This window comes from Drosophila kikkawai, chromosome 3L (genome assembly GCF_030179895.1).
Source record: "Drosophila kikkawai strain 14028-0561.14 chromosome 3L, DkikHiC1v2, whole genome shotgun sequence".
Classification (NCBI taxonomy): domain Eukaryota; kingdom Metazoa; phylum Arthropoda; class Insecta; order Diptera; family Drosophilidae; genus Drosophila; species Drosophila kikkawai.
Genome location: NC_091730.1, coordinates 25093632 through 25118325, shown reverse-complemented (window position 1 = coordinate 25118325; position 24694 = coordinate 25093632). Strand labels below are relative to the sequence as shown.

General features: G+C 47.9%; 1 protein-coding gene across 17 annotated transcripts in view; it reads right to left on the bottom strand.

Moving 5' to 3' along the window:
• bru3 (bruno 3) overlaps positions 1–24694 on the bottom strand; it is a 265769-nt gene that overhangs the window by 89347 nt on the left and 151728 nt on the right. For 12 of the 17 annotated variants that reach the window (XM_070284880.1, XM_070284881.1, XM_070284882.1 and 9 more), the window contains one exon: positions 5099–5147. The exons of 1 other annotated variant lie outside the window; for it this stretch is intronic. In XM_070284880.1, the coding sequence (XP_070140981.1) occupies positions 5099–5147 (49 nt within the window). Of the gene's footprint in view, positions 1–5098; positions 5148–18773; positions 18816–24694 lie in introns of all 17 variants that reach the window. 4 more of the 17 variants (XM_017181101.3, XM_017181103.3, XM_070284885.1 and 1 more) reach the window with 2 other exon arrangements.

Genomic DNA, 24694 nt, shown 5'->3' with positions numbered 1-24694 from the left:
TGTGCCAGAAGTGAGTATTTTAATGGTTTCTTCCGAAGGATCTAAGCTTAAAGGGAAAGAATCAATGAAGACAGCATCGAGTAAGACCGACTCCTTCGGGGCTGGCCCTCACTCTCCCGTCACAGGTAAGCCAAACATCAGGAGCCAGCCGGCTTCTTCCCATCAAAAATATCTACGTCAACAAACTTGACTTTTGGTATTTTATGCAAATGTTTCAAGTGTCACGGACTAAAATGGCAATTGAAACGCTAATGATGACATTTGGCAGGCCTAAGCAGCGGCACAAGGAAAACAGAATAACAAACTAAAAACAAAACAGAGACTGGCAGAGCGAGATAGGTGGGGAGTCTTTGTGTGCCTTTCCGTTTCCTGTTGGCGCTGCGCTGAGAAAACATAACAAATCGTTCTCTTCTTGCTGGCCCCGTTTTGTTTTCCTTTCGAAGCGAAGTTTCCTTGTAGGCCTCTGGCATTTTTACGAGGCATTCAGCCAATTGACAGGCTTCAGTCGCTCGTAAAAACAAAATCAAGCAACGAAGAAAAATGATGCGCAGGCCGAAACGAACTGTCAATAGGGGAGGGGAACGGGACAGGGACAGGGACAAGGACAAGGCAGGGGGAGGAAAGGAAAACGGAAAAGGAAACTATACAGCCGCTGGAATCGCCGAATCGCCTAAGAGTATACTTAAATATTTAAGAGCCAGCGCGGACAGGGGCAAAAGTTTAAAAAACATTAAAACGCATTTAGCAGGCAGTTTTGGGCCTTACATACGGACGGAATGGAATCTGCCTGCCCCGCCCATAAATACTTATTATCGCTTATTTGAACTTGTGAATGCTGCCAGCAGCGATGCTTGTGATTTACTTTTATTTGAGCTGGCTTTTCCTTCGCCTTCACCCTCGTCCTCGTCCTCGCCTTTCGCTTTTCCGTCTGAATTTTGTGCGTGAGTTGTCTGTGCAGCTGTGGGTGTGTGCGAAAAAAATCGATTTTTATTTCGTCTCGCAGAAAAAAGGTCAAAAACAATAAAAGCCTAAATACACATACGAGCCTTTGAACTGGCTTTGATAAAAGCAACGAAGTCTCCGAGAAGAGAAAAGAGAAGCCGGGAAGGTGAGGGTGGGGACAGGGAAGGGAAGGACGGACTGGGGGCTGGCGGGGGTAAGCCTCCAATCAATGGCTGTGCGTCGCTTTTGGTACGTGTGAATTTAAGCTGATTAAAGAATTGAGCTCCTCCGTTTGGAGGAGATGGAGGAGGAAGAGCGAAGAGCCGGGAAAAGAAAAACGCAGAGAGGCAGAAATTGATGTCTGCTGTTAGGCGTAGATGCTGCCCTCGCTGGCCTGGCTTTATTTATGCCTTTTGTCTGGGCTCGGAGGCTTTGTTATTTGGGGCTTAGTGGCGAATATCCCTGCCCCGGAAATCGCATCCCGCGCCCGATTCCTTTTAATTTGCACCCCCGAAGAAAACACATGTGGGACTGATAAAGGAAGTGGCATCCGGGGCAGTCGCGGTCGCAGCCGCAGCTGAAGCCAATCATCATCGGCAGTCAATCTATATTACAAATTCAATTGAATTTGTCGCTCTTTATTCGCGCTAATCAAATTGCGAGGGCTGCCATAAAAATGTTGACACTAATAAGGGCGCCGGTGTGGTGGCAGGTGGAGAAAGTGCCGCCCTCCGTCTACTGAGGTCTTTTATGGTCAAACGCGGTAGAACTTTTGCGGCAGCCGAAATGAGAAACGCCAATTGGCGGCGAATACAATTCAAATGCGTAATCAGGCGTAAAAGGCAGCGAGTGAGTGGGGGAAGTGAGTGGCAGCAAACGAAATGCGAAAAGTTTTTTCGGGGCGGCCAACACTGCGTATTATTATTATTAGTTTTTGGCCTGAAACTTTCCTCGGGCCGCACACTACTATCCGGGAATGAGGAGGGTTCTCTTTCATAGCTCATTGCTTTTCAATTTGATGAGACGTTGTCTATAATGAGGTCCCCGAAAGTTTTCCCTCGGGAACGCTCTCCCTTTCGCTGCCGATAATGTACCTTCTGCGCGTATGGGTTTTGTTAATTTTCGTGTGCCATTTATCATTGGGGAGGATGCAGGGAAATTTTTATGGAGTTGATTTTTAATCTTTTGCAATCATCCCCCACATCCTCCGCAGGCCGAGGGCCCGAGGAAATGAATATTTATAAGTATGATGAATGAGGCGAGACGGGAAGTGGCTACGGAGCGGCATCTGATTTACTGACGTGTGACAAGGAGTCAAGCGGGGAGACGAGCCGGGATAAAGGTAAGGAAATTAATGCGTAGTTAGGAGCATAAATCTGTGCCGGGTGGCTCTGCCCTCAGCTCGCCAGCGTGCTCGGAAATGGCGGGATTTCGCAATTTATGTTTGTGTGCCAGGCCGAGGCGGATTCTTTTCGCTCACCGGCAGGTATGAGTGATATTAATTTGACTTTAAGTCGCTGCTCGCCTGCAGCACTGGAATATCAAACGTAACACGTCAACGTAACCGTAAGCGAACGTATGCAATTTACGTGACATCATTACGTGTTAGACAAGTACAAATTACGCGAGGGCCGGGGAGGGGGAAGAAGCCGGAGCAAAGGCAGACGACAATATGAGTTTTGATAATGATGAAGCATGGTGTATGCCAGTGTGTGTGTGTGTGGAATATCAAGATAAATAACTAAGCAAGGCAGTCTGTCTGTATGTATGGGTGTGTGTGTCCTGCCAATGAAACGAAAGTCATCAGACTTAGATATGGCTCTGAAGATTGCAAATGCGACGAACATTGTCGGGACAGAGGAGGGATACACAAGCCAGGACTGGGGGACCGGGGACAAAGGACGAGAGACAAAGGCAACAAATCGTACTCGGGTTCATGTAGGTTTCAGTCCTGGGCCTGGTCAAAGCGTAGACATGTCAACAATGCTTCTTCCCTTACTAAGTTAAAATTGATGAAGTTAGCAGGCCGAGATTGAGGAGCGGACGGCTTCTACTGCGAAGGACTCGGGCCTGAATCCCTTCCAAATCAGCACTTGTCAACACTAATAAATGTATTCATATCACCCCCCGACCTTCGCACTTCGCCCGAATTTCATGCTTGATTTGAGTTTAAATAAATTAAATTTCTTTGTGCGGCTGAAAAATGCAAATGTCAGCGGGCAAGAACTTGCAGCAGCCTGCAGGAGCAGGACCCTGCTCTGGTTGAGGCCGAGACCGAGGCCGGCAATTAAACTTGTCCTTGTCTAATTGCATTTTGGCCCAAGCCAAAGCCAAAGCCAAAGCCGAAGCCGAAGATCCCCTCCACCACACACACACACACAAGGCACAAACAGTCCAAGTCAAAAGTCGCAGCAGGACGAAGCGCCGAGGACTCGCTGCTGAGTTGCCAAGTGCTGTGCTGATAGCGGCCCGAAAAAGTTTAGCGCTTTAATTTCTTAGAAATTTGTTCCGACTCGAGAGAGGCAAGGACCGGGCAAACAAAGCAACTAACAAAAATGTCGACTTGATTGCGTCGCCGATGGTTTGGCCTTTGCTCCGCTCTAGGTCCATCCCAGCCCTAGTGCTAGCACTAGGTCCAGGTCCACAATTGTGCGGACAGATTGCCGGCAAGTTGCCCTGCCAGAGTTGAGTCGAGTGGAGTCGAGTCGAGTCGAGTCAAGTCGAGTTGCTTCAAGTTTTCAATCCCCAGCGGATTAGAAAAGTTTAAATTGTTGCCGCCGAGCCAGCGAGTGACTGCGAGAGACCAGAAAGAGGGCTGAAAGGAGCGCAGCAAAGCGAAATCGAAGCCGGAGCCAGGGCCGGAGCCGGAGCCGGAGAACGGATGAATGAAGGGAGCAACGTAACGATTAGTGCCTTCATGTCCTTTGCCAAAGTTTAAAGGTCATCCGGAGGAGGGTCCTGACTGACTGGCTGGCTGGCTGCTGATTTGACACATCAACTTTGTCAAGGTTTTTGCCACAGCCACCAGCGACAGCGACTGTTATGAGCAATGGCTGTGTCCGTCGTCCGTCCTCCCAGTCCTGGGCGAGGGTGGAAGCGAGTGCACAAGCAATTTGTGCAATGGACGTTTTGGGCGCTCTGCTATTCTCTGCTCCGCAGTGATAAGCGCTGCCAGCTGCGAAATGTCTTAGGAGATTGCGGAGTGCACTGACTTCCAGTCCGACTCTGGCCCGGGGGCAGTGCAGAGTTGATTGCGAAATGTGTAGCATACTTCTGTGCCACTGCACCCCTGCGTCGGAATAGGGGTCCTGGGGAGCTGCTGCTAGCTCGCCTGCGCGAGGAGTGGGGAATAAGCCCAGCCAGCAGGGGAGAAATATTGAAATTACTTTGAAGCTGCTGCATAATGAGGCTGTCAATAAGTTTATCAAAGCAACAACTACTCGAGCCCGAGCCCAGCCGAGCCGAGCCACGCTGACCCAAAAAACAAAGTTGAAGTGCTGTGTAAATTATGCAAATCTTTATCATTCTTTTTCTGCCATGCGGGGCCGTTGGGCGGGGGTCTTGGGTCGATGGGCTGTCACAAACAAGCGTGAAGCACGACAACTGTGTGATGGGCCCAGTAAAAACAATATGGCGCCCTGGCCATCGAGGCCTGTCCGCCGACCGTCGCGTCGCCCGCTCTCCTGGCCCATTTCCAGGGCTGACTGCCATTGACAGTTCAACGTTGTTTTGCTCTACGCTTCCCCATTTCTCTGCCGTGTGCCCAAGTATTTTTTCGAGGTACGCTTTTTTTCTGAAATGTCAAATTTTTGCAGACAGTTTTGACAGTTTATCGAAGTGCGCCCGTAATTTTTGCTGACGTGTGTTGTAGGTGTTGAAAATAGCAGAGAAAATAGCGATGCGGGCTTGGGGATGACTGGGTATAGCTAGGCTGGGACTGGGACTGGGGATAGAGAAAAACTTTAGCTGGCTCTGCACTTTTCGGCTGAGTGCTTTTGCACAAAAACTTTGCACAGAAGACGGGTCAAGTTTTTCGCAATTATTTGTTTTGGGTCACCTATGGCGACTCCTCCCGATTTGTTGTGCGCAAATTGATTTTATGGCAGGCAGTCCACGGATCTGGGGTCATAAATGAATATGGCAGGTGATTACTTACCGCTGCGACTTTCATTTTCAGCTGGCTTCAGCTGTAAAGCACGGTTCATCTGCAAGAGAGAAGAAGAGAGAAAGATGGGTGTTAAATAAAGTAATATCTGGCTGAGACGACGAGTGCTTGGCTGAAACAGATTTTGCGTTAATGGTATTAGCAGGAAAGTCCATTAAATCGGTGGTTGCTGCTGCCACCACCCCCCCTCAAATTCAATCAACTTTCGTTGGTGGCCAAGGACCTCTTCATAAACACCTCCCAAAACACATTTGGCCAGCGTAGCATTTTCAAGCATTTAAATGCCACTCAATATGCAAGCCCATCTCCTGTCGCTCCTCCCGGTTGCCTCTCGGCCTCCTCTTCCGTCATCCCTGGCCATTTGGGCTCATTGCCTTTTACCCACGACTGGGCAGCCACATCCTGTGCCGCTTCATGCATCATTAAAGCTTAAATCTCACCCAAGCGACCCATGTCGATTCTGGCCAGCCAACACTTAACGTTCTCCCTCCTCACCCAACGTTCTCGCCACGCTCTCGCTCTCTGTTCATCCACTCCTCACAGTGGTATCGGCATTGAGAGCGGGTTGGGATGCCGAGGTGGATATGGATGTGAATGTGGATGTGAATGTGGCTGGGGGTCTGGGTTTGGGACGACTACGTGTTGTGGTCACCTTTCGGTTTATGGCAAATGAGTAATATGCCTGTGCCCGTGCCAGGGCACGAAAAATCCCATTAAAAGACGTTCAAATGAAATGCATTAAAATAAAACTTAATTGAGGGCTTTATACCGAATGCTCGAGTCGAGTGGCCGGCCCCCGAAGACCGCAGAAACCCGAGCAAATCAATAATCAGCCAGAAGGAGAGACCCTTTCGCTCGCTCTCGCAGGTGTAATTTATTTGCACCACACAGACATAGTTTGAAAGGGGCGGCTTCGAGCACGCCCCTGGGCTTCCTGGCCCTACTGGCCTTCCTGGCCTTAGATTGGCTCATCAGCCGGGCCTGAATGCCCGGCCTGGCCCTGTCATTAGCCGCCGCGCCGCTCGGAAGTCTGTCGTCTCATCGCCTGCCGCTTGTCGCATGAATATTTTATAATCAGCCATTAGTTTGCGGCAATTGAAAATGATTGAAGCTTTTAACTGCAAAATTCAATTGCTTTATATAACCAGGAGGGAGAGTGACTGGGCGAGCCGAGCCTTTCGGGCCCTCCCACAATATGAAATATTTAATGTCGTAGTACCGGGCTTCCCCGCCGCCGCGTTCCGTGTGTTTTTTCGGAACAATCCATTAGTCAGGGGCGAGTAATTAAAATTGCGATTTATGCACGCGCATGGAGCAGAGCCGAGCTGGAAATTCGGGGCTCTGGCAGCGATTGGACTTGTTTGTAATTCAATTATGTTAATGATTGGACAACATTTACCGTATTTACATTAATGCATAATGAACGACTGCTGCCGCTGGAGGAGGGGTCAGCCCTAAATGCCGGCGAGTGGCGAGTGGCGAATGGCGTAGCGCGCTTTTGGCCAGGTTTTTTAAATGCAATTGGGTCCCTAAGCAGGGAGGTCGGCGCACAGCGGACCAGCGGCAATTAAGTGCATTTCTCTGTCTGACCAAAGGCATGCTGAATCGCCCGCCCTGCTACGCTCCCTTCATCGCTCTTGGCCAGACAACACACAAATGCGCTTTGCCTTGCTCAAAGCTCAGCTGGATAAATTAAGTGGTCGATGAACTGAAGCCGTGTTGATTTTATACACAGGCGATGCCAACGTCAGCGCCATGTTGTTGACAGTGATGCCGGGGCCCGGGAGAGGGGCAGAGCTGTGACGCCGCAAAATTTAAACCAATGTTTAACCGAAAAATGTTCATTTAGTCGCACGTCCTCCGCCCCTGATGAATGATTGATGTGGCGTGGCTTAATAAATTGGAAAATGTTTTCAGCTCAAGCAGGGCTCCGGAGCAGCGTCTCAAAAGCCGAGCCCGACTAAGCATCATGCAGGTTGTGCTATCCTTTCCCTGGGCCACTTCATTCCACTCCAAGCCACGCCACTCCACTGCACTCCGTCCCGGTTCATTCTCGACCTCTCTTTTCTGAAGGGTTTATCAATGGAAGCCCGCAGATGTGGCAGCCACATCCATCGGGCGGCTTTGACTGCGGCTTCTGTCTGCAAAAACAACAAACAGAAATCAGTGCAGCAGGCTGCATGCACACATATTGATCAGGCATCCGATGCAGTGATGAAGCCCGGTTTCGGTTGGTTAATGAACTTCTGGCCATTTATGAGGCGCCATGCAGGCACCGCCGGGCGTAGAAAAAATGTGGGAAATTCACGAAAATTTAACTTCGTTCGCTCCGCGAAAGCATTCTCCGGCAGCCACATGGCTGCCTGCGCAGCATCCCAACTAAGGCATCTCTCTGACTCTGCACAAAAGTCTGGCTAATTATTAGCGCCAGAAAGGTTTCCCCGCAGCCTCCTCCCCGCCGCCCAGACGGCTCTTTTGGCCGCGTAATTAGCGCACATAATTTGAAATTTAAATGTTGCCAAAAGCCGAAGCCTTTGAGAGTCAAAATGTTAATTAAATCTGGCTCTCTTTTTCTCTCCCTTGGCCGCCCCGTTCGGCTCTGTGTGGAATCAAAAGATGCCTGCCTCGACACAATTAGCCTTCACGATTGCTTATGACAAAGTGTCCTCCGAGGACGAGCCCGAGTTGGGGGAGAGGCAGCAGCAGCAGGATACTGCAGCGACAGTTGAGAGTCGACAGGCGCCAGTGGCAACGTTAAACCGCAAATTTTAGCGCCACAGCAAGTCGTGCATGGCGGACCAGGAGCGGGGCAAGTCGGGGTCGAGACTAGCCGCAGTGTCGCCTACGCATATGCAATGCCCGAAAGTGCCAACTTGGCCAAGTGCTCTCTGAGCACTACCACTCCTAACACCCTCCCCCTTGTCAATGGATGTGAGGGTGGGTGTGGGTGTGTGGCTGGGTGCATGGACCCATAAACTGCGTTAGTTTATGATGCCCGAGCGCTAAGTGAGCAAAGCGAAATTCGCAGAGAGCCAGCGACAGGGACAGGGACAGGGGATCCAGAGATCCAGTCAAGCCGTAAGTGCCTTCCCCAAATCCCCACCCCACCACTTCTCCAACCCATCCTCGTGCAATTAGAATGCGGCGCATCGAACCAGCCGGAGCTAGAGCCAGAGCCAGAGCTGAAGCCGAAGCCAGAGCCGGAGCTTTCAGCCCTGTCCTGGTCCGCTTTGGTCAGTTGTTGTTTTTATGCATTCGCCGGTCGAACTACATAAAACGGAACAACGAAAATGCAATTAAAACTACGTTTTATGGCTTTGTTATGGCAGTCGTCCTCGCTGCTAGCCCGTCCTGCTGGCCTTCCTCTGCGGGGCACATGAAGAGCGATTTTTATGATGCTTTCTCCACTCGATGATGATGATAGTTTGGAAAATGGTTTCGAATTGAGTGGCCCGGCAACTTTTGTTGATAGAAAAGTAATATTTTATGGGGTTAGCCGGAGGGCAATCTGCGGTACTGGGGTTTGGGTTTGCTTATTGAAAACGCCGCCGCTTAGTTCGCTTCTTTTTCAACAAAAATCATTAAAGTTGTATGCAAAAGTTTATTCGAGCTGCCGCTGCTGCCAGCGGAAGAAGTTCGATGGAGAAATTTGTCACTGACAAGCACCTAATGGTAGACAATGTTGCCTCAAGCATCTGTCATGTGGGGCTGGCAAGGGTAAGGGTCGCTGGAAGTAAAATCAAAACAAACTAACGAGCTAGCAAGCAAAACAAAAGCATGCTGCAGCTCTCCGCTCTAACAACCTGCCATAACTGCAGCTTAATCAAAAGTTTTTCACTGCCACAGCTCCGGCTCCGGCTACAGCTACAGCTGGCGGGCAACCAGGCATCCGAGCAACCGCAACTGTATCTCCTCCGTGATACATGCTCCATGCTCTAGGCTCCGAGATCCTTGCTCTTAGCTCCCCGCCTCAGTCCCCTTTGATACTAATCAGTGGCTGCTTCTTCCACTTTTTATGCTGTCTGGCCGGGCCACGTTCAATGGAAAATATCTATATTCTTTATGTATCTGTGATGCATGAAATATGGCAGCAGTATATAGCGCTTGTTCCACCCCTGTCCTGTTGGGAGCTTGCAATTAGCAAGTGGCAATTAAAGTTGGTTTGATCCTGGCATTGAACCTGGACCCAGCAAGGCGTGGTAGGAAAATATTTATTGCTTCATATATTAACCGCTGGGCCAGGCAATGGGTTGGCTCAAAGGAACGCTCATGGCAGGTGGTAGGAGAACGGAAAATGGAAAGGAAGTAAAAAGTGTTAGATACTTGTTAATAAGTATCGATAGCACGATAAAGATATCCATGAAGGGCAGGAAATTTCGCTCGATGTAGAAAGGGTCTCCAGAAATCATAAGGGACTTCAAAGCTCTTGAAGAGTTGTCAAAAGCTATTGGTTTTCTTTTAAGTAAACAGATTTCTGGACTTATTTTTCGTAAACTCTTCTTGAGTTTGTTAAAGAGGAAAGAATTATTTACCTTAGAAAAAACTATATATAAAGTGAATCAATTACTTTGATAGCTTCAAGGGTCTGTTTCGGTCTGTTTCCAAACTGCTTTCTAGCTATAATAAGAGTACAAGTAAGAGAGTCGATATTTATCCATTATTTAAGATTATTTCACTTTTTTTTTGTCAGCTGTAACGTCTTCCCCGCACCTGCGGGCCACCTTGGCAGGCAGCAGGCAGCGGGCGGCAGGCCCAACCCAACTCAAAGCGTATTTCATTCAAGACACGACACTTGACTGTCGTGTGACACTTGAGTTCCTGCTCCTGTCCGTCAGTCGGCGGTAACCCCACCCCTGGGCTGGCACAAAATATGCAAATAAATTACTAATAACCTCAGAATGTAACCCTTGCACGGAAGGGACAGGGCCAGGAGTGGGATGGGCAGGGGCAATGGAAAATGGAGCGGGCGCTGTTCCTGATTCATAATTCAAATTTTACGCCGCAATAAACAAAAATGCCTAAAATTATGCAACACAACGCCCATGAACATTGCTGAGCAAGTCATAAATTATGTAAATTTAATTTTACGCCCCCACGCTCTATAAATATATATGTATATACGTATTTGTACATATGTACGTATGGCCACGCCCACAGCCAAGTCAGCCACAAAATTGTAAAGCGCGTATTCGTTCCGCACAGAAGAAGGCAAAGGAAAAGAAACGTTATTATTATGTAAATAATTAATGGCGTGTAATTATCTAAATTTCGGACAATTAGAAAAAAATTAACACACACACCGACAAAGCGGAGAGCGGGAAGGCTATGGACCCAAACACGCAGCGATACGAGAAATTTATGACATTTTTATTATAACAAAATTATAAAAAAGGAAAGGAAGTGAGAGCGAAACTCCATGCAGAGCATGTCCTTGCGCTGGCTTCCCGGGTTTCCGTTACACATTTAACGCCATTTTAACGCATGCTAATGACCAGCTAAGCCCGGTCCTGCCCCACAAAAATACTTTGTTTACTTTCGGAGAATACGAAAACGGGAGAAACAAAATATGGAACAAGGTGTAGCCCTTTGAAAGGTTTGCCATTAATTAGGCAAACTTCGAGCCAACGTCAGGCCAGACAAACATTAGTTTTGGTAATTTATTAGCAGGCAGGCAGGCCAGGCCGAAGGGCCCAGTGAAAGCTAATCAATACTTTTAGGACTCTCGACGTGGGCAGCAGAACCTTTTCCAAAAATTACCAATTAACCCGAAAACAGACAGCTGACTGTCTGCCAGAGGGCCGTGACATCTCACACAAGGTGAATATTATTGATTTCGTTTGCCCAATGTTGTGATAAAGTTACTTTGGAAAAATTGTTTTCGACATTACAGCGTTCATTTCCCTTTGTCACTGGCGACATGTAAATGCCTGTGCTTCTAGGGCGATGACCCAATTGATTACTCTGGCTTCAGACGGAGCGGTATTAAAAGCATACATTTAAGGCAATCGAGAAGAAGAAGCTCCCTGGGCATTCCTATTCCCTTCCGCCCACCCGGCGTGGAGAGTTTTTGTTGCATACCAGCAGGCGCGCTAGAAATGCTTCCAAATTACATAAGGCCCAGGGAGCAGGGATCGGACCCGAGAGCGGGTGAAGAGGGATGCTGGGGCCTCGGCCCAAGCAACTCACTCAACTGTGAAAATGTCTGTTAAGGGCAACAAACACGCACTCATGTGTATTTGCGAGTGTGTGTCTGTGTCGGTGTCTGAGCGTGGGCTACCTAGCCGCCTGTCAACAGAATGACAGTTTATATAGTATATATACCTATATTCCCATCTATGTATGTATGCTGGGGCATCGGTACATATTTTCCATGTGCCAAAGCCTGCCCCGCCTTGGCCAACTGTCAATTGTGTTGGCATGTTGGCAACCTCTTGACTTTCAGCCTAATGTGAATTCCTCATAAGCATGATAGGCATAAATATCCATTTGGACAGCCTCACATGCACGCTGCTGGCTTGGAAAAAACTTGATTGAAATATTGCCAAGTCAGGCCTCCTCCGGGCAACACGCCGCACGCCGCACACCACATACCGCACTCCGCGCGCCACTCTCTTCTAATGCCTGGCACGTATTTTAATTGATTCGTGCCGCACAAGGAGCCGCAGGAGTGGAATCAGCGGCAGCTCATTACATGTCATGAAGAAGGTTCGGCTCGGGTTGCAGCAAATTGAAAAATCCCATGCCAAAAAAATAAATCAATGGCAATGCAAACAAGCAGGCTGGGAGGCAGGCAAACACAAGGCACAAGGCACAAGCACCGGCACAAGCACAAACACAAACAGACCAAAAGGATACTCGATATTTGCTCTACGGGTTTGATGTCTGATGATGATGCTCCATTTATTATTAACTTGAAATGATTTCGGGCAGTCAGTGCTCGTTCTGCGGTCCGCACTCTCCTCGACGAGGTGACGACGCAGCGATTGAATGCACGACTGCATCAATGCCAGGCCCTGCATGTATCTGCAGCTGTATCTGTATCTGTGTCTGTATCTATATCTGTGCCGGCATCCGTGGCCCTGCCAGCAGCGCACTGTATTTGTAGCCGTATCCGTGTATCTCCGCATCCGTGTGTACACGTGTGAGTTCAATTGGAAAATCGTGTGCGGCATACGGCAGCGTGTTTTTGTAAATAGCAATCGCGTACGTTTCTCAGCAAGCGGCGAGCTGGGAGCGGCGTGTTTACACTTGAAAATGTATCTGTGAAATACGCAGGATATGTAGCTCATATCTATGTAGCGGCGCTGGCTGATGAAATCATGGGAATCCATATTCCATATTAAATTTTAAAAGTGCGGCCCTTGGGGGAGATGAAAATATATGTGCACAGGTGGAAAACCAAAGGAGATACTGCTTAAGCAGAGTAACAAACCAATGCGGAGGATAAAGTAACTTTAAAGCATTAGCATACGGAAAATACATATGGAAAAAAACAATAATGATAATACCCTGAATCACTGGTTTAAATCGTTCTGGAGATCTATCTGATTTGAGTTTTAAACAGGTTCTCTAAAGGAAAAGGTATGCCGTTTTTATGTACTATTCTACCGCTTAAATAAAGCTTTTATAATCTTCCAAATATACTGATTTCATAAGGCATAAGAAGCTACACAACTCAAGAGCATTTGCACTGACAATAACATAATTTTTTGTTTATAACAGAGGGACTTGAGAATGCCTCCTTTAAAGTCCCCCCGTTCAAAGCTCTTTAAATTTAATTTTCGTGCAGGAAGCTCTGTGTGCTCAGCACACAACTCAAAAATAAACCGCTTAACATGGCTTTGAGCAGTGCAAATAGCACAAGCGCATAGAGCGCATGCAAATGACAACAGGATATGCCCACACACATGCTTGGCGCTCGACTGTATTTGTGTGCGCATAAGTGAAGTATATCTTTGTAATCTGAAATGCTCAAGGCGTGCAAATATTCAATTTTAAATATGCAACCGTCCGAGCCCCGAGCCCCTCCCTCGTCCGACCAAACATTAAAATAAAAAGGAGAATTGGCAGCAGTGCTCTCCTTCCACATCCCTGTGCCCCGAACTCCACTCTGTGCAGCTCGTCATCTCTTTCTGGCCGTAGCAACTAAATGTCATAAACACAATGTCATGACAACTTTTGAAATTTGAATTTCAAAGCAAAAATTTCTCTCATTTATTCATTTGCTCAGTCATTCATTGCCATTTATTCTATTTGCCGTGCCATTCTGCCCGGGCCTCGGCTTCATGCGAACGAAATTGGTTCATGTCCATGTCTCAATTTACCTCCTCCTGTCTGCTCCTGCCCCTCTGTCCCGTTCCCAGCAATCGCAAATTCCTTGCAAGCACAAGTTCTTAACACATCTTTGATCTCGGGGGCTGTCGATATGGTAGGTTGTGTGCCCACTGTACAGGCCGGGCCTTGAACTGGGAGTAGCGACCCGAAAATTGTATTAATTTAGATTTCATTTAGTCCGGTCCCTTGTCCCGCTCGGGTCACTAATAGTTGCTTTCTCGTGTCCAGCAGTAGAGAACAAAAACCCAACAGTATGGAGGGGCAGGGGCTGCTCCAGAGCGGAATTCCAAGGGTACAACTTTATTTAATGATCAAAGTCCCATAGATTCTGACAGTATTTTATGGGCGGCTTTAAGCTTAAAGAAGCCTCGTTAATTTAGTTTTCATCGGCGGGCATACATGGCCTTGAGCCTTGTTTTCCAGGGTTGATTTTCGCATCTGTAATTGCTTCTGCCCTCGGGCTGGATTCCCGAAAGATGGTTGGGGTTAGTTTGGCTCCGAGGGTTGGCTGCGTCCCATGTTTAAAGTCCACTTTTTCTCGCTGGCCTTGTTATTATTTTAATAAGCAATTTGATTTTGTTACTCAGAATGCTGCCACGTGTCCTCTGACATGGCTGATTTCTCTGGATTTCCCATTACGTTACAGGGAAATAATCACAGATGACAGTGCTGCCAGAATAGCAGCGGATACCAAGCTGTTTCTGATTCAAATTGGAATATAAAACGTTGGAATATCCATAAATTAAAGCCGGAAAACTATTCAAAAGGGCCGGGTCGAAATTATTTATTATTTATCAGGTCACTATTTAATGGATACCTTTATATAAACACACTACACTGAAAAATAAGAACAAAAGTACTGTGCAGAAAGAAAATTATTAAATTATTATAAGAAACGTACAATCTACTGAAAGTTTCTTTTTTTTCAAATTATATTTATTTCTTTTTTAATACTGGCAGCCCAACCGAACATAATTCTATATAATTAAAGGGCTGGCCATAAGTAAGTTACAGACGGTGGGAAAGTGCAATGTGCGAGAATTATACAGAAATGTCCTTTAGGAACATGAATAAATAGATTATCTGTAGGAGATATGTGGCCATAGACATAGCCCTGAGTACGAAGGGTTGGTAACAATGCCTGTTGTCGCATTTTAATCTAATAAGGAACCTTCTATGTTTATTAGCAGCTTTCACCCAGTTCCCAGTTAATCACTGACTCGTTTTCACCTTCCGGACCGCACTCGTACTTGTCTTCTGTCCTTTGTCCTTTGCCCTCGCACATCGGATCCCCGGCTTGTATCCCTCTGATACCACTTGAGTCTTGAAAAGCCGAAAGTTTATTAAATATAAATTTATAACACGCACATGTGGCTCCTTCATGTCAAACGGAAAACAAACAAAAGTCAAGTCTGTGTCGCCCTCTTCAAATGAGAGAACAACCCCTCGAGTTCGTCCGCCCCTGACTCCTACCGGGGCAGAGCCCACGAGTGTTCTCCAAAGCTGCTGCCTCTCGCCTTCGCCATAACTTAAATAAATATGCAAACATTTCGTCACATTCCGCCCACGCCCACTTTTAATTTAAGCCCACTTAACACCTCATAAAACAGGCTACGTTCTGGCTGAATAAATGAATGACTGAATGACTGGATGACTGGATCACTGAATGAGTGAGCGAACGGGGCAGAGGGAAAGTGAGTGAGACTGACAGTGGCAGAGTCCTTCCTCTGTTTAATATAAAATATACACATTTTATACATTTTAATTTTTACATTTAACAACTTCCAAGCAATTAGCTCGAAAGGGTTGGCCCTCACCTAACCACCCTCCCGGCTCTTCAACAAGCAACCCTCTCTCCGGCCGCTCTTCAGCGTCTGTACTTCTGGCCCTGGCTCTTGGTTGATTGCTACTTTTGGCAAATTAAACTTGAAAGTTGTAAAATTTCCCTTGTCATTGGCAAGGACACGTGCGTGTCAAACAGCCTGCGCAGATCTCCCCCTAATCAAGCATTCCTCGTCCCAACCCTTGTTGTTCTAAGCTGATTTCAGCCGGAGTTGAATCGTATCAGAGCACTTGGCATATTTATAGCTAAATTAAAATATAAAATATTGTTATCTGCTGTGACCTCTCGCAAGCTGCAGTCTACAGATCGATGATGCATTATCCTGTAGCTCTTAGAGCTCTCCCCTGATTTGATTTGCGTGCTTTTGCGGCCTAAAATTGCGTAATTTACACCGAAACAGAAGTGCGCTCGGAGCTTGGATGATCTGGGCTTCATTCGCAGCCCATAACAATTGCTGTTTATGCTGATTTTTATGCCCCCTCAAGACACACACTTCCCGCTCAGGTCTGGCTATGAATAAGTAAGTAAACGGGCGAGGTTTCCTCTGCCGGCATTCAAATGTTGTCCTGCTCTGGCTCGCATCTCCGCCAGCTTATTTGCCATGTAATCTTAAGCGACAGGCATTTGTTTACTTATTTATGCACTTTCCCCCCGCCCACACACTCGAACACTCGCACACCCGAACACTCGAACTCCCGTCCGCATAAAGGTTAGCAACTTAAAAATCACAATGGGGGCTTTGACTCCGCCATTAGATAAGATGTGTGGAGAGCGAGTATCCTCCTTGGGGTATCTCCTGCTTTATTTTTATGCGCTTCGTGTGAGATTTTTATTGTGTACACACAAAGGAAAGAACTCGGAGACAGACGCTATCTCTGCCACGTTTGCTTTTATTATTTAATGGAGCACAAAATGCATTTCGCTCGCCCGCCCGTCTGCTTATTTGCTTTCCTGCCGCCTTGGCTGATCCTTCGGCTTCGCCTGCTTGGGCGTGCGGTTTCGTCCTGTGCCCCATCTGGGGATGGCCCGGGGAAACCGAGCTGAACTGGGCCAGGCAGGCATGCGAAATTAATAATTTATATATGAAAATGTGCGTTAAGAGCAGCAAAATGCGAGCTGACTTGGGTTTGTTTTCCAAGTGGCTCCGGGCTCGGGCTGAGGCGTCAGGCGTTAGGCTGTTTGCCAAGGTCATAAGTAGGACTTGCCGAGATTCCCCGAGCCCCAAATCTTTAAGGGGCCCGTTCATTGTAATTTGCTTAATAAAACGCGGTGTGGCATATTGCATAAAATATAAGCGGGACAGCATTGCTATTGTTCCGCTCTGTTTTTCTTTCGACTTTGCGCAATTTGTAAATTGCAAACCAGATCCCGGCTGCTCGAACTGAACTCCTTCCTGTCGCTCTTCATTTGGCTCAAGTAGAGAGTTGCAGGAGCATGCTGTCTGGCGCAGGAGTCAAGTGGATGTTATGTGCATAAATTTCCCCAGCTCCGGTGCTTCAGGGTTCCGGGGAGACTGCCTGCCAAAAGGCCCAGCGGTATTGTTGGGCGGGTGTATTTTTATGGAGCAGCCAAATGTCAAATTTATGCATATGAATGTTTATGGCGGATCCGAGAGGGATTACGGTCTGATAAGCCATCGGCAGTGCCCTTTCAAAGCGTACTTTACCCTCCAGCAGGCATACCCCGTGCTACCCTCTCTCAACCGAATTTACCTTTAGCAATTTCCCCGACTTGAACATCCGGCCCAAGTCAATTGAAACTGTAATAAGAACTGAAATGGCTAACAATTAAAGGCGTGTCTCCGTCCCACCTCGCCAGGAACCACAACCGCTCCACCTGTCCCGGCGCCCGCTCCGCCATCGCCATCGCCCTCTTTTCTGTAGGTTTACGCATGCCGCAGGCTCAAACACTTTGCATAACATTAAGCAGCTTCGGCTCAGTTTTTTATTCCGATTCAGATTCTCTTCCGCTCTTGCTGCTCGATGCCTTGCTTTTTGTGGGTTTCAGTGGTGGACCGCAGCCTCATAAAATATGCACCCAGACACACACAACAAAGTGAAGTATGCAAAATGGAAGGCGAATGGGACGAATGAGGCAAGCAGCAGCGGGAGCGGGGTGTGGCAAAGCGCCTAAAAGCATATTTCAATTAAGCTATCACCTTGAATTATTCTCACGAGCGCTGGCACCCCTCAGACACACATACATCCATCCATCCAAACCATATACAAACATACCCCGAGAGCTCTGCCTAAAAGCAGACTACATTTTTTATTTTTAATTTTAATGTTTTCATTCACCGCCAGCGGAGAAGCGCCAGGGAACGTCGGCGGGGGTGGCGGAGAACGTTAAAACCGCTCGTCAAAAATTTGCATTTAAATGAGGCGCAGAGGCGACTGACTGACGGGTCCTGGCTTCATTTCCCACCAGCTCTCTCCTTGGAAGTGGAAATTTTTATGATTGCGGTGACTGCCAAATTGTCAGTGGATAAAGGCGCGTGTGTGAGTTTCGTGGTATGTATAAGAGTGGGTGTGCCCAGTGCACAGTGTGCATAAAATGTAAATATTCATTATGTCGGTGTGAGTGGTGCAGTCGTGTATGAGTGAAGGGTCAGTGAACACACAAAAGTCGTCGTTTTCCGGAGCTCTAGCGAAGATCAGGAGACTCCTCCCTGCCCAAAAAATATGTATTCGATAGCCAAAACAAGCCCATTGGGGCAATTTTTGCGTTTCAATCAAGCATCAAGTAATATCTTTTTCAAGCTCTCTCAGATGTCCGAAAATCACAGCTCAGAGGCGTTATATACAGAAAACAGGAAGCCGAGCAATGCTCCCGTGTCTGCTATACAAAAATTTTCCCAACACACACACATGGATCATCGTCATCCTTCATTCGGGGATTTCCCTCTCTCCTTGTGCCTCTTGCTTTGGCCAAAAATTTTCGGCATAAATGCCATAAACAGTTTATTTAGCAACGGAAAATTAACTGCAGAATGCCGCCAAGCCACCGCCCCCGTCCTGGCCTTGTAAAAAGAATATGGAAGAGGCTCTGGCAGACAACCGGGGACTGATGATGCCACTCGTACCCAAGTCAACCGACCGAACTCCGCTCGGCGCAACTCAACTCGACGCTTTATGACGTTTTACTTCATGTGCAGCTTCATAATTAAGTGACTCCCGGGGGTGGGACGAGCCCAGCCCAAACTACATAGCACCAGGAGGAGGAAGGAGAAAGGAGGAAGGAGTAAAGAGGCAGGAGGCACTCGGGGGAGCTTTTAGTTTCGAGCCACGTGAGTAGCATCATCGCTTGGGCTTCGCCTGAGCCATAAAAACAAGCCCCAAACGAGGTCAACTGAGGGCACTAAAATGCATTTGCTTTATATTCCCGTACACACATGTATTGGTGGGATGGAGACCGAACGGTTGCAAGATAGAGGGGCATACAGTTAAAGACGCACATAAAAAGTGTTAGCAGCTCGTTTTGTGTACTTACTAATTTGATGGCTGGTGGTATTAATGGATGATGGCAACTTACCTGCAAAGATAGACAAGGGAGGACACGGGTTTAATATTAAGTGATACGGCAGAGAGTGGGATATAAAATTGGCTAAATTGCGAGTATAATTAAGTCATTATGAGTTTTGGGGTGGAAAGCATAATAAACTAAAACTAGATATGATGGCCGATAAGAGCGCACGTTCGGGGAGTCGCATTAATGCCCCAACATTATTTCATCCTTAAAGGAACACACACACACACACACATGTACCGGCTGACAGCCGCTTTAAAGCCTGGAGCAGAGCTGGCGCTCAGATTACCCAAAAATTGATTATTGCAAACACTTTAACACGCCCAAGAGCACGGAAAGTTAGCCCAGGGCGAAACCAGAAGAAAAAATGTCATAAAAATTCTATTTTCGTATAAAATTTCGAAAGTAATCTAATAAATATTGATTTTCATTCGTCATCGCCAGCGATGGCAGGCCATGTCGATGATGGCTCTAGCGACGATGGCGACACTGGCGACAACATCATCATCAGCAGCGACCGAGTCTCGCGAGGGATGGTGCTGGGTCAGGGGACTACAAGGAGCAAGGGCGAGGAGCAGGGAGCGAGCTGCGACGTGTAACCCTACACGTGCATGCAGAGAGTGGGTAGGGAAACGACGGCACGAAGCGCCACACAGGCGTAGTCAATAGTCGTTATTTGATGTAGTCGCCACACCAACAACAAGCTGGCCATGATGAAACGTGCCTGGGACCGCCGCTGACCAGGACATCGACCAGGAGCCCGAGTAGGAGCAGGAGCTGACCGCACGTAAGGGCGACCCGTCGCTGGAAGGGATGAAATCATGCGCGCAACTCGTTTTCGGTCAAGCAAGCCACCCCGGGGAAGCGATGGGATGGGATGTGGGGCAGCTGGTTGGGGCACAAACAGTTCATTCAATCATTCAAATGTCCTTTGAACTATAAAAATACATGACACTAATAAAGAAAACGAACAAATGACACGACACCGGGAGCGAGTGCTCCGGCTTCGGCTTCGGCGCTGTAGCACTCCTTGAAACGAGAAATGTGGCAGCAAGAGCAAAAGCAGGAGCAGAGGCAGAAGCAGAGGTGGGAGCAGCCAAAATTGCTATTTAGAGCAATTTATAAGCATACTTTAAGGCGCCCTTAGCCCAGCGCACACGACATTTGACATTTACGAGTGAGTCCGGCGCGGCAGAAGGGGCAGTCCTTTAAATCCTTCCTCCCCGTCCTACCGCCGGAGGCGCCATAAATTTTGTTGAAGCTATTTATTGCATTTTTATGTAAAATGATCCTAACGGTAAACCTATACACGTTCCTTCCTTTTTTATACTTTTGAAAAGTTGTTTATGGGGCCACGAGAAATCGAACTGCGAGTCGTTCGTCGAAGGTCGCACGGAACGAGAACAATTTAAGCAATTAAAGGTGTGCCCGAGAGAACTATTGCTACATATATTTGCTGCAAGCTTTTGTTGCTCCTTTTGGGGGATTCCCGGTGCTGATTTTTACAAGAATTTTCTATTCATTCGCCGCCAGAATTGCATACTTTTCGGGCTTTGGCATGATTTATCTAGTATCTACCACGTCTGCACCGCATTTTTATGGCCATATGCTTCGTTCCCGCCCCGTTCAGACCGTCCCGCCTGCTTTGCCCTCGATCCGCGCCGTAACAATCGGAAAAGCCACAACAACTGCCACTACAGCTGGCATAGGAGCGCACACAAATCAAAACAACGCACACAGCGCCTAAAAAGCTTCTAAGGCCAAAAGGGGAACGGAGGGGAGGGCCTCTGCCAGGGGCAGTAAACTACATGAAGGCTTTCTTCGCCGCGTCTGGGCCCATGTAATCTCTGTTGACCATAAAGATTTATAGACTATTGTGTGTCGTTCACGCTGCCTCAGCCTGCTCCGCCCGGCCGCCACCACCGCAGCAGTAGCAGCAGCAGCAGCAATGAAAAGGAAACTTTTTGCAACTTAGCGCCAAACTTTATGCAATAATTTATATATATTGGGCGCGCGAGCGGGCTTTGGCTATATAAAAATGGTGGAAGCAAAACAAAACCGGGAGAAATAGAAAAAATATCAGAAAACGCAATGCCGGCGACCTACACAAAGGAAATACCCGTAATAGTCGCAGGAGCAAACAAAGGGCAGCGGCGAGGGCAGACGGACGGTACGCGTGTAGCAACAAGGACCCCTGTCCTTAGAAGAGAAGTCGTGAAAAGTCGAGGTGACCATACTCTAAAGAATTCGCAAATAGGCTGAAGTTGTGAAGTTTTGGCGACAGTTTTGTGTGCTTCGAATTTCTATAAATAAGTGATTGGTTTACAGCTCGAAAAGGCATTCCTCTAATGCCATTCACCACTGATTTCAATGCTTAAAGTGATCCTAGCACAGGTATAAAGCAGAATTAACTCCTCTGGCTGATATCAAATCCAATCCTGACCATCGCAAAGTGAGACCTATCTAACAGGAGTGCCTGAAATAGCGTAGCCAGGTTCGTCGCATATAAGCCAGAGTTGGCAGTGGCGCGATACAAAATTAAAAACTTCCTCCTTCGATACACCGCTTAGGTGCGGGAGTTGGATGGGGGATGGGAGAGCACGCCAAGTGTAAAAAAGAAAAACTTTTCAATGAGTTTTTCCTGTCGGCGGCGGTGGCGTTGTCCTCGGTTATGAGCCCCGACCATACCATACCCTTCCGTCCCACCATCGACCGGCACCCTCTGGCGGTTTATTGTTGTTTGCGTTTTAAATAGACTCAAGTGTTGTTGGCGTGGCTGTGGTTGTTCTTGTTGTGTTTGTTTTTGTTGCTGCTGCTTTTGCTTTTGTTGTAGCTGCCGGTTGCAGGCATTGTCTGAAGTGCGTTCGCTACTTGCGACTTGTCGTTGTTGTTGTTGCCACCGGGATGCTGCTGTCCTCGGGACTCGAAATCAATCGATAGTTAATGGAAAATCGTTATTAATGAAAAGTTTACTGTCTCTCTCGCTCTGCGCTCCGCGCTCTCTCGCTCCGGCAGTCAGCAATTGAGCGTTCACTGAGCCATGGAAAAATGGTTGATAAAGTGCAGAAAGCAATAAACTGCTGGTGAGGAAAGGAGAGAAAGCGATGGGGAGCGCTACATTTAAGTAGCAAAGTTTTCCTTTTTTTTTCTCGTAATTTCATTTGAGTGTGAAAAGTTGCACGCACATGGAGACGACGGCGCCGGAGTTGCAGCAAAGGAGTACCGCATTCGCCTCCGCTTTTCGTTGCTGCATATTTTCCAGCGCATAAATATTTTATGCATGCAACAAAGGCAGTCAAAACACAATGGCCAAAAAGTTGCTGCAGCTTGCGGCAAGGGATGGTGTGCGGGGGCGACTTGGTCTGTCTGTTTGTGAAGCATTTGCACCTCTAACAAAGCTGGGCGTCCTTTTTATAATATTTCTGATTGAGGAACCCGCAAAAGTTTTCCCTCGCACCCTCCGCTTGCATTCATCCAGCACTCTTTCGATAGTTTAATGGCAGTTTAAGTAGTTTGACAGCGGGACCGGGGTGGGCACCGGTTGCCACCCGGCAGCAAGTGATTTGCGCCAGGAACTCATTACGACCGCATCCCGATGAACGCAGATCACGCAGGACATAAATAAGCAGCCCTTATTCGGAGCGAGGGATCCCATGTTGGCTCCGAATGGTTTTGTAATCACATCAGGCGGGGGAGCACAAGGCGTTGCACAATTTTCGGGGTCCGGGGCCTGCTGCCGTGGCTGATTTATTGCAACAACAAAGTTTTATCATGCATATTTTATGCGTGTAAATGTTGCCGTCATAAAATGCCTTCAAGAGAAGGTCCTGGCGCACGCATGAGTCTCTGTACGCGTATGCGTGTGCGTGTGTGCTGGGGCTCAGGATATGGGGCAGCGCCCTTTATGCGTACGAGTTGTAATGGCGGCCAATAAAGCAGCCATTCAATGGCAGCAAATTGGCATTTTATTAGCGAACCCATTTGCAGCCCTTCCAGCATCCCCACTAATTCGGTTCGTACTTCTCGCGTATGTCATAATAAAAATGAGTGTTGAAAACTTTTAACAAACGACAAAACACCAGCCACAGTCCCCGCAGACCGGGCATCGATCGATCGGGTCCCTGTGGGCGAAAGGATGTCCTCCCAACTTGTCGCTGTCGACTGCTCTTTGAGGTTGTCGCCGTCGCCGCTGCCCCGGATTCGCATCGCATCTATGTTAAGGCTGGGAGGGCATAACTCAAAGTTTACTCAAGTTACTTGCGCCAGCGACAAGACAGAAAACTTTGTACTTTACATCATTAAAAAGTTTCGCTTTCTCCGCTTTTTTCTTTGCTCTCTCCGGTCTCTCTCTCCCTTTTTCTCTCTATCGTTGTCTCTGTCTCTGTCGCCGGTCGCGCAGTTCCTCGCCCTCAACTTTCTTACAAGAGACTGACTCCGACTCTGATTGTGATTCAGGTTCTGACTGAGGAGCTTAGCGATTGACAGTGGGCCATCAATCGAGAGCGGGGACGGTGAGCTCAGGGAATCGCTTAATTTGGGCGCGACGCAGGAATTGGAAGGAGCCAAAGGACTAGGGTTCAAGACTTCTCTGACCGCAGGCCGGATGACGACAAAGGACGATGGAAGCGCTCCACTGATTGAATGGAATTTCTTGCATCTGGAGCCCTCGGCCCTTTGCGGAGCAGAAAAACTGCATACATTTAGGCGTGAGCTGGAATTTCCGTAATAAACGAGCGCGTAATAGAAAAAATCCCCGCCTCCTCCCCCCGACTGGCAACAACAAATAAATAGTTTCAATGCTCCAGTTTGCACTACGCTCTGGTTGGCTGCCTGCCACTAGCCACATGCTGGGCTAAGGGTTGTGGACGGGGCAGTTCGGGGCAGAGGGCGCCGTCGGAGACTGGGGACTGGGGGTTGGGGACTTCCCCCGGCTCGTAGTTGGCAGTAGTCATGCGGTGGTTGCCTTTTTGTGCCCATGCGCATGGAAAATAGTTGCACAAACTTGCATACAGCAAAAAAAAGGAAAAAAGATAAAAAACCGAGGCATGAAATGTGTGGGAAAAAGTCAAGGCGAAATAGGGACTGCCAACAAAGGAGGAGCAGTGTCCTGCCCTTCGTGTATCTTCCCTGCCTGTTTCGGAGTGTGGGTTCTGCATTGTCACTTTTCAAGTCCCACACCAGCGAGTGGCGAAGATTTGCATAAAACTCTCGGACTCGGGCAGCACATGTGACTCTGCCCCGGGAAAGGTATGGAGGTGTGCTGGTATGTGGCATTAAAGCTCTGCGCCGCGGCAATTATTAAGTTTTCCTTTTCTTGCGAACAATTGCAGTTGTTAGTCCCTGGCTGCTCGCACCCGGAATTATGTGGAAGGACATGCAACGCTGAGCAAAAGGCGGCGAATTAGTGACAATTTAGCGGGGTCCGGGGACTGGAAAATGGGTTATGCGTGTGCGTCGAGCGTTAAATTAAGCCAGAGGCAGGACAATAGGAGGAACAACCAAAGGTTAGAAAATAGAAACTGTTGGGATACATGTGGATTAGGACCTTCTGATGTCCGATTCCGTCTAGTCCGAGTCCAAGTCTTGAAGTATCTGAAGCAAAGGGAATTAAACATTAGTGGAGATTGGGGACTTTACTCTCTCTTTCTGGAATATCTCTCAATCAGTCTGCTCGCTTCCACTGTCAGCGGATAAATGATGCATATGCATTTCCATCTCCGTCTCCGTCTCTGCATCCATCGCCATCACAATCTCCTCCTGCATCTGTGCATCTCTCCAGCACGAACGGCATTAGTATCTGTGAGCTACATGTGTCATGTATTTTTTATATCCCTGCCAAACACAGTCTTTATGCTTTGACAAAATATATACCATTTGCATATCCT